Source organism: Panthera leo, chromosome A1, assembly GCF_018350215.1.
Source record: "Panthera leo isolate Ple1 chromosome A1, P.leo_Ple1_pat1.1, whole genome shotgun sequence".
NCBI lineage: Eukaryota > Metazoa > Chordata > Mammalia > Carnivora > Felidae > Panthera > Panthera leo.
Genome location: NC_056679.1, coordinates 58,492,257 through 58,505,378, shown reverse-complemented (window position 1 = coordinate 58,505,378; position 13,122 = coordinate 58,492,257). Strand labels below are relative to the sequence as shown.

General features: G+C 34.5%; 1 protein-coding gene across 1 annotated transcript; it reads left to right on the top strand.

Moving 5' to 3' along the window:
* The first annotated feature begins 893 nt into the window (after positions 1 to 893).
* SLITRK6 (SLIT and NTRK like family member 6) lies at positions 894 to 7,115 on the top strand. Its single transcript, XM_042904354.1, has 2 exons — positions 894 to 1,014; positions 3,392 to 7,115. Exon 2 carries the CDS (start codon positions 3,416 to 3,418, stop codon positions 5,936 to 5,938), a length of 2,523 nt encoding a protein of 840 aa, XP_042760288.1. The 5' UTR covers positions 894 to 1,014; positions 3,392 to 3,415; the 3' UTR covers positions 5,939 to 7,115.
* Positions 7,116 to 13,122: the final 6,007 nt, after the last annotated feature.

Here is a 13,122-nt window from a genome sequence, read left to right as displayed (position 1 = left end):
AGCTGTAGGGAAAGAAATAATGAAGTATACTACTGAGAGTCTCTGACATGAGGCTTTAAAAAAATTAAATGGTAAATCCAAAACTGCAAATATTGCAGGAAAGTAGTTCACGTGAACATTTTAATAATTAGTGCACCATTTCAACGATAAATACCAGTAAAAAACAAAACCAAAAAAGCAAAACCGAACCTGAAGCAACCATTCTACAGGCCACATGGCTTGCAGCTTTTCTGCACACGTGTGTGTAAACAGTACAGTACTGTGCTAGCTGAGAATTTAACATAATGTGTTAGTTAGCTTTTATACAACGTTTAAAACGGTACATCATTATTTCCATCAAAATTTACTTGCACTCTCTCTGGTATTGAAAGGGAGGGGAAAGGCCATTTGCAGAAAGAGGAGGAGTTGAGCAGTCCCAAGGTGGAGCTGTCTCTTGTGTTAAATGACACTGGCAGGGTAAAGAGCTCTGCTGGGGAAGGGCTTAAAGGCTGAGTCAAAAGCCAAGAAGTCTCTTTATTTACGCCTACCTCCCAGCCCTTGGCAATCTGACTAATAACAAACTGAGCTAACAAGAAAGACTAGAAAGGGAGGAAAGAGAACACTGCTGCAGCTTGGATCTACAACCTAAGAAAGCAAGAGTGATCAATCCCAGCTCTGTGAAACATCTTGTTTATTTCCTGTGTTCAGCAGCTTGCAAATGGTTAACTATATGCAAAAAAAGTCAGCATAGCTGTGAAGTATGCCGTGAATTTTAATTGGGGAAAAAAGGCAACTGCTTCAGGATGATCTAGCATGCACTCTGCCTGAAATATTTTCAATGAAATGCTCAGCATTTGGTCTTTGAGCAGAGGTTTTTAACTTTATGAAGCAATGGGACCTGCCAAAAAGTGAAATTTGAGAAGAAAGTACGTGGTGGTTGGTGTTTTCTTTTTTAGTAAGGAAACTGAATTTACTTTGAACATCTCTTCCAGCTGTGCATTACAGATAACGTCAGGAAGAGTCTCTGCTTTACAGGTAAGATGAATGTTTTCAGGCTTTTCGAATGCCTATTTTTGCATTATCTTAAAGTGATTCAATTTGTATGTTTGTCCTTTAAAAAAATAACTTTGCATTAAAAGATATCCAGTTTCATTCCTACTCATGGGCACAACTAATGCTGTAGCAGTTGCCTGTTTTCTCTGAGCAGCAGACAGTCCAACAGCTGGCTGCACAGAGGAGCAAATAATATAAGATGCCACTATTTATTTCATGGCATGCAGTGTGTTGTTGGAAACTAAGTATGTATGCCTTCTGAAGGAGAGAGCACTTCCAAACACCATTGTTGATTTTAAAACATAAGCATAATATTAAAAGACTCTTTGTATTTTGTAGGCTACTTTTATTATTTCCTGACTTGAAAATACATATTTTTGACCTCTTTAACATTGGATCAGATGTTGTCAATATGGAACCAGTGTTCAAATTTGTGTGCATTTCTGAAAAGATTGCAAACTGTTCCCTAGGACATTTTGAAGAACATAAAATGAATATAAGATTTTAAAAAAATAACCAGAGATTGTCATTTGGAAGTTATTTATTGTTTTCTCAAGATGATGTGACTGGTGAAATGAATAATATTATTTCTTAGTAATCTATGAAGAAGTACTTTTAGTGTTTGTGGAAGCTAATCCACAAGTTGAAGACTCCCAACTACAAACCGTTGGATTCTAAACATAGACTCTGAGCTGTTTAAAATCAATTTCCCCATGGAAACATTTAATCTGCTAACTTTTCCTTCATATGGAAAGGCACTATACTGTTTTATTTCCTCAGCTGCCTTTTACCATTCAGAAACTTCATACTAGATATGTTTTCAATAAAACAATGTATTTTCATGGGATGAAATTTTTTTTTCAGGATTCTTGATTGGGGTTTGGTAATGTTCTATCTGATTGTGAATGTTAATTAGGTTCAAAGTTATTGTTCACATTCCATTAAAAGTAAATAGAAGCAGATACCATTTGGAAAAGTTGAAGAGTTTTGAGATACGGTGTTTATTTACCTTTCAATTTAATTTATATGAATTTAAGATATACTACTTAAAGGAAAGAAATGCCACTAAACACCACTAGAGTTACATGTATTTATCTTGTCGCTGCTGCCTTCTCAGAGTTAAATCTTTTTTAAAAAATTGCTATTTCAGCTGCATGTCTTAAATTTTTAAGAAGTTGGAATATATGATGCTGTTATCCTGAACTGTCATTTTTTATTTACCTAATTAGAGGTATCCTCAAGTGTTTCAGGATCGTGCAGTTTGTTGTAGAGTTCATTGTTTGTGACTTTAAGCCTTATTATAAAGGAGATCCACTGTTTAATTATGTGATGACATTCAGTGCCCTAAAGCCTATTTTAAGACCTTGTTAGAAAGTCATTTGCTAGAAGTTTATATGAGGCATTGCTTGTTCATTTACAGCAGCTAGAAATGTGTTACAAAGCTCAGCTTTTCTTCTTCAAGGTTATGATATTAACCTCATACATAACAATTTAAAAGCAGCAGGAAATATCCTACCTTTAGAAATTCAGTATACAGTCCGACAAGTGAAATTTTAATGGGCACTCTTAACCATATGTATCTAATACTATCAAGCTTATACAAAGTGCCCTAGACAGCATAGTTAAAATGAAATTCTTTTCATAGTGAACTACCATCTTACATGGTCAGAGACTTATTTTCCTCAAGGTTTTTAAATAGATGATAAAATTAACAAGTATCTTGAGCCAATCATCAAAACAGGTTAAAACACAGACACAAGTATTAGATGTTACATTGTAACGTCCAGTTCAAAAATATAAATAAATAAAGGAATTGCATTATTAATGCATATGTGCATACATATATACATACATTTTTTCTAACTCTTTCTAACATTTTTGCATTCCCTACAGTATTCTCTACTTCTGGCTAATATCATGTATTTGTCTTATATTGTAATCCTTCAGCCTTAGATTCATCAACTTTGTGTAAAAAAAAAAAATCAGCATCTTCTCAAATACACACCTTTACATCATATCAAAGTACTGATGGCCCAATTAAGCAGCACCTCTCTCGTCTATTAAAATGCAGTTTATTTGGCAAATGTGAATACCACTGATGATATAAAATTTAAAATTCTCCTTGACCTAAAGTTTGTATTTTTATCACAGGGCAAGTTCAAAGTAAAGCAAAACATGCTTGTCATAGTATTAGAAAAAAAAAAATAAAAGAAAATGTAGCTGCAGAAGGTATTCATAGTTTCAGAGTAATATTTTTTTTTTCCTTTTGGAGGAAAACCTTCTATTTTGTGATTGTGAGGTTCATCTCCTTCCTCCCTCTGCCCACTAAAGTGCATTGCTATTGCATTTTGTTTTACAGAATCAGATTTCATCACACGACAACATGAAGCTGTGGATTCATCTCTTATATTCATCTCTCCTTGCCTGCATATCTTCACAGTCCCAAACTCCAATGTCCTCGACCAGAGGTTCTTGTGATTCTCTTTGCAATTGTGAGGAAAAAGATGGCACAATGCTAATAAATTGTGAAGAAAAAGGTATCAAGAAGTTATCCCAAATAAGTGTACCACCATCACGACCTTTCCACCTAAGTTTATTAAATAATGGCTTGACAATGCTTCACACAAATGACTTTTCTGGGCTTACCAATGCTATCTCAATACACCTTGGATTTAACAATATTGCAGATATTGAGTCTGGTGCATTTAATGGCCTTGGCCTTCTTAAGCAACTTCATATCAATCACAATTCATTAGAAATTCTCAAAGAGGATACCTTCCATGGACTGGAAAACCTGGAATTCCTCCAAGCAGATAACAATTTCATTACAGTGATTGAACCAAGTGCCTTTAGCAAGCTTAACAGACTTAAAGTGTTAATTTTAAATGACAATGCCATTGAGAGTCTTCCTCCAAATATATTTCGGTTCGTTCCTTTAACCCATCTAGATCTTCGTGGAAATCAGTTGCAAACATTGCCTTATGTTGGCTTTTTAGAACACATTGGCCGGATATTGGACCTCCAATTGGAGGACAATAAGTGGACCTGTAATTGTGACTTATTAGAGCTAAAAATTTGGTTGGAAAACATGCCTCCGCAGTCTGTAATTGGTGATGTCGTCTGCAACAGCCCTCCAGTTTTCAAAGGAAGTATACTAAGCAGACTGAAAAAGGAATCAATTTGCCCCACCCCACCAGTGTATGAAGAACACGAGGATCCATCAGGATCGTTACATCTGGCAGCAACTTCTTCAATGAGTGAAAGTCACGTGTCAACCAAAACCACACCTCTTTCAAAACCAACCACCAAAGCACCAGTTTTGATACCCTATATTACAAAGCCATTCACTCAACTCCCAGGACCCTACTGTCCTATTCCCTGTAACTGCAAAGTACTATCCCCATCAGGACTTCTAGTACACTGTCAGGAGCGCAATATTGAAAGCTTATCAGATCTAAAACCTCCTCCACAAAATCCCAGAAAGCTTGTGCTAGCAGGGAATATTATCCATACATTAATGAAGTCTGATCTAGTGGAATACTTCACTTTGGAAATGCTTCACTTGGGAAATAATCGTATTGAGGTTCTTGAGGAAGGCTCATTTATGAATCTGACAAGATTGCAAAAGCTCTATCTAAATGGTAACCACCTGACCAAATTAAGTAGAGGCATGTTCCTTGGTCTCCACAATCTTGAATACTTATATCTTGAATACAATGCAGTTAAGGAAATATTGCCAGGGACCTTTAACCCAATGCCTAAACTTAAAGTCCTCTATTTAAATAACAACCTCCTGCAAGTTTTACCACCACATATTTTTTCAGGGGTTTCCCTAACAAGGATAAACCTGAAAACAAACCAGTTTACCCATCTCCCTGTAAGTAATATCTTGGATGACCTTGACTTATTGACTCAGATTGACCTTGAGGACAATCCCTGGGATTGCTCCTGTGACCTGGTTGGATTGCAACAATGGCTACAAAAACTAAGTAAGAACACAGTAACAGATGACATCCTCTGCACTTCTCCAGAGCACCTGGACAAAAAGGAATTAAAAGCACTAACTAGTGAACTTCTTTGCCCTGGTTTAGTCAATAACCCATCCCTGCCAACTCAAACTAGTTACATGATTGTCAGTACCCCTGCAACCACAACTACAGCTGATACTATTTTGAGATCACTTACTGATGCTGTACCACTCTCTGTTCTAATACTAGGACTGCTGATTGTGTTCATAACCATTGTGTTCTGTGCTGCAGGGATAGTGGTTCTTGTTCTCCACCGCAGGAGAAGATACAAAAAGAAACAAGCTGATGAGCAGATGAGAGACAACAGTCCAGTCCATCTCCAGTATAGTATGTATGGCCATAAAACAACTCACCACACTACTGAGAGACCCACTGCATCACTCTATGAGCAGCACATGGTGAGTCCCATGGTTCATGTCTATAGAAGTCCATCCTTTGGCCCAAAGCATTTGGAAGATGAAGAAGAAAGGAATGAAAAAGACGGAAGTGATGCGAAACATCTCCAAAGAAGTCTTTTAGAACGGGAAAATCATTCACCACTCACAGGGTCAAATATGAAATACAAAACCACAGACCAGTCAACTGAATTTTTATCTTTTCAGGATGCCAGTTCATTATATAGGAACATTTTAGAGAAAGAAAGAGAACTTCAGCAACTGGGAATCACAGAATACCTAAGGAAGAACATTGCTCAACTCCAGCCTGACATGGAGGTACATTATCCTGGAGCCCACGAAGAGTTAAAATTAATGGAAACTTTAATGTACTCAAGGCCCAGGAAGGTATTAGTGGAACAGACTAAAAATGAGTATTTTGAGCTTAAAGCTAACTTACATGCTGAACCTGACTACTTAGAAGTCCTGGAGCAGCAAACATAGATGGAGAGATTGGGGCTTTTGCAGAAATGCTGTGATTCTGTCTTAAGTCCAATCCTTGTAAATAAGTGCCTTACATGAGTGTGTCATCAATCAGAACTAAAGCACAGCAGTAATCCTATGGGAAAAAAAGAAGAAAAAGAAACTCAGGGATCATTGGGAGAAGCCATTGCATTGTCTTTGGGCAATTTTGCCTACCCCCGATAAAATAAATCCTTGCATGTAAATCATCCAAGGATTATAGTAATATTTCTCCATATACTTAAAAGTGTTTCAGAAAAGTCCTCTTGCACATCTAAGAGGGTTGAGTCTTTAAGCAACCCTTATTTTCTTGAATTACCAGTGGATGAAATAGAATTGGGTTTTGTCATTTAAAAGCTATAACTGTATATGTAGTTATTATAATATGTAAGGAATATATTGTTTATATAATCAGTATATACCACAAAAATGTACATTGTCAGATACACCTAATTTTCTTGAAATAAAGGCAAAAGGAACTGGAACTTCAAAATTACCACTAGTAATAGTAAAGAAAAAAATAGAAGGTTGAATTAGTAGGCTATGAGGAGCCCAAGACTTCAAAGTTTTCATTTGAGGGTTAGAAAAATACCACTGCTATGCTTTCTGAATTTGAAAATAGGAGTGATTAATAGTTCAGGTGGATAAATAGGCAAACTTTTTTGGTTTTTCTGCACATTTTGTGTGGACAATCTTATTGTCAATGCTGCTGTGAACTAAGGTATGTCATTTGTGCTCAAAGTTCATTTTTTTTCCTTGGGATATTTTTAAAATGCTACTGATACTCAATTGTAAATATGATTAGTGCATAAATTAAGTTTAGTTTCTTTCATAGCATTAATCCTTTGTAAATTTGAATGACCATGATAGAAATATGTTTCTTGTGGCAAGTAATAATTCACAGGTGTAAAACAAATAGGAAAAATTGTGTTTTTAAAAATCTTTATTGATGTAAACTGATAGTTGCCATAAATTAGTAGCAAAAGGCACGTCTAAGGGTAAGTGTTTTAAGTTGCCTCAGGAGTGGGACAATGTAGCTTTATTTTACAAGAAAGTATAGCTAGATTTCTATGAACTATTTATTCTGTACAGTTTTGTATATTTTTGGTTCACAAAGGTAATTATTCTTGGGTGCCTTTCAAGAAGATTAAAAATACCACTCACGACAATAAAAATAAAATGAAAACTCTCTTTTTAAATGAACTTTCTTCAATTAGTTTGATTTGTAATTCAATCAAGTCAGGATTAACGCAAACACACGCATGCACTGAGGTACATGCATGAGAAGGAGATTTCTGTCTGTTATCTACACAGAAGCTTCTTGTTCACTATCTGCAAAAAGGCCATTCTGTGTCTGGGTATGATTGACATGGAGCCAGACCTAAGTCTGACCAGTAGGTCCCCCTTTCCAGCAGATTGTTTTCCCACTGACTACAAATGAAAGTGATTTATTTTTCTTCTTTCTGATTATAGAATCAATGACACAGCAGATTTCCACAAGGCAAAATAGAATTAATCAAGGTGATCTAATTCTGTTTTCTGAACACCATGCAGATCCATGCACAGGGTTAGTAAGGAACATATTTCAAATTAGAAAGGACTTTTTCTAATTTACTTACTACTATTTTAGTGATTCCTGAATGTTCTATTAAATGTTTTGGTTTCAACACCAACTGTCTGCAATACTAGCAAATTATACATTATTTCCTTGATTTTGAATAAGAAGCCTTTTTGCTGATAAAGACAGTAAGGGTCTGTACTTCCTGGTATGAAAACTAATTATGAGTATGCTGTGATATCATAACACTAGGTTTTCTTTTTTACTAAAAAAGCTTTTAATGTTTATTTATTTTTGAGCAAGAGAGAGAGAGAGAGAGAGAGAGAGGACAGAGTGCGAGCAGGGGAGGGACAGAGAGGGAGAGGGAGACACAGAATCTGAAGCAGGCTCCAGGCTGAGCTGTCAGCACAGAGCCCAATGGGGGGCTTGAACTCACGAACCATGAGATCATGGTTCTGACTTCAAGCCACCCAGGTGCCCCACTAGGTGTTCTTTTAAATCATTGCATATATTAATAGAAAACAATAAATGATTATGTATTTAAAGAGTTCATTGAAAACCTAAATTTCTCTACTAATGCGCAAGGTTGGAAAGAACAAAGATGAGAATTCTTAGTGAGTTACACTCATTAAGGGAAAATCTTTGTGTATATGGGGTGCTATATATATTTATCCACTAAAAAAAAATCAGCACAATAATGACTAAAAGTTACATTCTAAAGACAAAAACAAAGCAAGAGGAGATTTCATGTTATTGCACTACTTCTATTCACTAGAGTATTTGCCAATATTATCTGATTCCAATCAAGTGCATAGAGGTATTAGAAAGACTTAAAAAATTCCCATGCCTGGAGGATCCTTGGAATGGATCCATGAATGCAGACAGAGACATGTCCTTAGGAACATTCTTGTTTTTTAGGTGAGGTAATTTTTTTAAGCCTTTCATTGTTAATCACCTAAAGTAGTAATATTCATTCTCCAACTTATATCAAGATGGAAGAAAGTTATATATTAAGTCATGTAAATATATCCTCCAAATTAAATATAACTTCAAAACTAAAATCCGGTGGGAGTCTGGATTAATGTTGTAGAAATCATTATGATTTCCAAAGGGTAACAAGTTTTATTTTTATTTTTTTGAGTTTCTTTATTTATTTTGAGAGAGAGAGAGAGAGCACTGGGGTGGGGCAGAGAGAGAGGGAGAAAGAGAAAGAGTCCCAAGCAGGCTCTACACTGTCAGCATAGAGCCCTATGTGGGGCTTGATATAGGGCTCCATGTAGGGCTCCATGACAGGCTTGAACTCAGAACCATGAGATCATGACCTGAGCGGAAATCAAAGTTGGACGCTTAACTGACTGAGCCACCCAGGTGCCCCACAGGGTAACAAATTTTAAAGACTTAAATGTTTCAGTCATAATGGGATCTGTCTTGTGTGATTTGCTTCCCTACTACAAGTAGTTGAGAGTTGAAACAGCCAGTGATGGTCTTTAACTCTTAATGGGTCGTGTGACCTGTGATAATCACTTAGAACTTTGGTGATTTTACCTGCATGTTCTATTTCTTCTCACTCCTACTAAAGATACACTTTTATTATAGTCCCTGTTTGATTATTTGCTTAATTAAATGGCCAGTGTGTTTTCTTTCTTTAATTGTTAGATTCAAAGTCCCAAGTCTGAATTCAGTATCCCCAGCCTTATTCCTATGTACCTTGACATTCTAACAATTAAACCAACAAAATAAACTTATAATTATCCTAGTTTTTTTTCTTGATGTACATGGAAGTTACAGTTTTCTCACTGCATATCAGTGCAGCTTCTGATTTATGTCTGAATCTTGAATTTTTGTAGGATAGTGATACTAGTGCATAATCATACAGGATCAAGTCTTTTTAAATGTGTCAACCTGTTAGACATAGATGGCATTAATCCTTATTTAAGAAATCATTTGTCACTAAATAACCATGAAAATTCTTACTGCAAATATATGAAAGTATTCTTCAGATAATCTCCCATTGCTCTCCAAACTGGATGGAGATTTTATAATACATGTAAGAAAGGATTATATCAGTAATGTTGATTCTCCATTTTGAATCATCTTTATAACATGGAAGAAGAAAGCCTGTCTTTACAACTCTAGTAGTAAGTAAACTGAAGTACCAGCTAAATGGCCTTTAAGCTGCCTTGATATTTTCACCCACTTAATTTAAAAGGCTTACACTTTGATCTAGGATTGAAAATGTGATATGAGTATCCCCTTGTCATTAAACACAGCTTTTAAAAATATAAATAAATAATAAAATAAGATTGAGTCTTAATATACATGTAATTTATTTTGTACTTTTTTTCTTTAAGGTATTTCTTATTTTTATTCTTCTATGGTAACTAATGTACAAACATTTGAAAAAGATGATGGATACTACTAATTTGATGAATTGACAATACACATTTTTTAAAATAAACAGACACAAATAAATAAAGAAAGCTCAACAAATACTTCCACATGTAAGACTTTGTACATAATTATCATTGGAGACTATTCTCTACGTGAAAAGAAAATTATCCATGTGCATTAAGTGCTGACTATTTGGGAAGAGAGGTTTAGATCTCTCGGTAATTAAGAAATGTTTCTACAATGGATTTAAGGACTCCTCTCTATTTCTTTTCCATGAACGTTTTTATTATACAGGCATAAATGGCTGCAGTTCTCTTCTTGAGTAGATGGGGGATTATAAAACCTTGTTCTTGATAGGAAAGGAGACAATTACAAGTCTGTCTCAAGAGGAATGATCCTATATCTGAGCACCCATATCGACTGATCTCATTGATAAGGAATGGATAACTTATTAAAAATACAATATTCCTTTTTGCATTTTCAATTCCATACATCTGTTTCATCTGTTTCAAGATTCCCTGAGGTTTTTAACCATAACTGTCTCTAATTAAAAGTTCGATATAATAGTTTATCTTTGAATTACAAGAGTTATATTATTAAAACTATATTGTTTAATAAATTTCTGTACTATATGGAAATAAACACCAGTATCTGTTTTATAGAATGCAACTAGTTTTTAAAAGAGGAATTTATGTTGACTATATATACATTCGTTCTTATGTATATGTAATATAGAGGAGACAGCCAGATGTAGAATTCTCTTCTAGCTGCTTTGAAAGTGTAATCAAAAATAGACAAGTACTCTTCTGTTTGTAAATGTCTTTCAGAAGATTAGTGAAGAATAGAAACAATGCAAAACAACAAATTGATCACACACACAACACACAAACATTCATGTATTTCCAATTAAAATAACTTACAATTGTACACCTTTTAAATAGAGTACTTTTGTCTCATAATTTTAAAACATAGAAAGCAGAAGACCTTCCACAAGTAGTTATTGCCTCCTACATATCTTAGGTTCCATCAGTTAGAAAAATCAGTAATCTGCATTTAAGTAAGGTATTTTGACTTGCTCACTTAGTATAAAAATCTCTGGTCATTTAATTGTCATGTCATTATATTTGGCATTATAGGTGGACTTGAACAGATTGTACACACAAAATATCATTTTTTGCCCCAATTAATGCCTTCAATTTTAAATTCAGTGTTATCAGTGATGAAATCACCATTAGTGAATGGATGATAAGTGTGTTTTCATCCCATTACTTAATGGTATAAGCAATACAAAGACATATAAGCTCCTGTTACCATGTTTTATGATTCACATGTATCATAAGGCAATACATGGTAGAATAAGAAAGTTAACAATAGAGTTCAGAGAAGTCATGATTCTAGAAGAATAGGATCAATTTAAATGCTACATATGATTTCATCAATTAAGATTTTCATAGACACATTTTGGGCCTATTCCTAGCATTCTGCAGTACTTTACCGGGGAAGACATTGTATTATGACAAAGCAGACACATTTCTCAGATATCAGAACATCATAAATTTCTAGAGTTTATATATTCTATTTTTTTATTTTATAAATAAAAGGTTTGAAATATTTGTCCTGTATTATATAACTAGTAAGAGTAACAAGATCAGAATTGGAACCCTGTTTTATTGTTGTTATTTTATTGGGTTTTGTTTTATTCTCAGGGCTGTGGTCTTCATCAGACTGTCATAACCATGAATATTTATAGGCCATATGGAGACACAGAAATGTATGTCTTTGCTTCTGTATTTAGGTAGTACGCTCTTTTTCTAAACATTTAATTGAAAGAAAAATCAGACATTTCCGTAACTCTGGACATATATCATGTAACTGTAGATTGTTCAAAATGACATATAAGCACATTCTAGATACAGGTGGAAAAATGCTAAATGATTTACTATATTGAACAACATGTGCACATGGCAGATAGAACTCATAATGTAGTTTATTTTTTCAAATTCAGAATAATTAATTACTATTTATCAATAGTCTATATATTTTTAAACACAATTTAGTATGAATTTACTTTCTCTTCTATCTCGTAGACTTAAACATTGACAAAGAAAATACATACAGATAGTTTTCATGATGCATTGCATTAATTAAAAACTTCATGTATAAACATGTAACTTAAATGTTGTTAGAATTACCTTACACATAGAGATTGTGGTATCAGATATTTTCATTATTCTATTTTTAAGACTTGCAACAACAAAACAACCTTTGCCAGTGCTTGTAAGTTAAAATAAAGATCATCAATTCAGTAAATATATCATTTGAATCCTAGAGAAACAACTTTATAATTTGAGGAATTTTTTAATTATTATTTTTTATTTATTGTTTAAGTTTATTCATTTTGAGAGGGGCAGAGAGAGAGGGAAAGAGAGAGAATTCCAAGCAGGCTCTGTGCTGCCCAATAAAGGGTAAAGACCCATGAACCGTGGGATCATGAAGTGAGCCGAAACTAAGAGTCAGATGCTTAACAGATTGAAACACCCAGGCACCCCTTATTTTTTCTTTCTAAATAAACTTTAATTTTAGGGCGTTTTTTGGTTCACCACAAAACTGATCAGAAAATAAAGGTCTCACATACCTCTTGGCTCCACAGAAGCCTGGCTTGCCCACCATCAACATTCCCTACCAGAGTGGTACAGTTATAGCAATTGATGAATATACATTGTTTAATATCACCCCAAATTCCATAGTTTGCACTATAATTCACTATGGATGCTGTGCATTCTGTGAGTTTTGGCAAATTTACAATGATATGTATCCACCAGCATAATGGTATGTATCCTCCATTATAGTAACCTAGAGCATATTTTCACTCCCCTGTAAATCCTCTGCTTTGTCTAATTCTTCCACCTCTGAACAATTACTGATCTTTTTACTATTTCCATTCATAGTTTTGCATTTTCAAGAAAGTCATAGAGTTGAAATCATAGTATGCAGCCTTTTCAGATTAGCTTGTTTCACTTAATAATATCATTTAGGTTTTCTCCATGGCTTTTTATGGCTTAATACCTTATTTCTTTCTAGTGCTGAATTATATTCCATTGCTTGGATATACCACAGTTTATTTATCCATTTTCCTACTGGAGGACAATTATGGTCATTTCCAAGTTTGAGCAATTATGAATAAAGCTGCTATAAGCCACTTAATAAGCCACTTGGG

Coding starts and splice junctions, on each gene's coding strand:
- SLITRK6 (XM_042904354.1), top strand. CDS start 3,416: ATGAAGCTGTGGATTCATCTCTTATATTCATCTCTCCTTGCCTGCATA.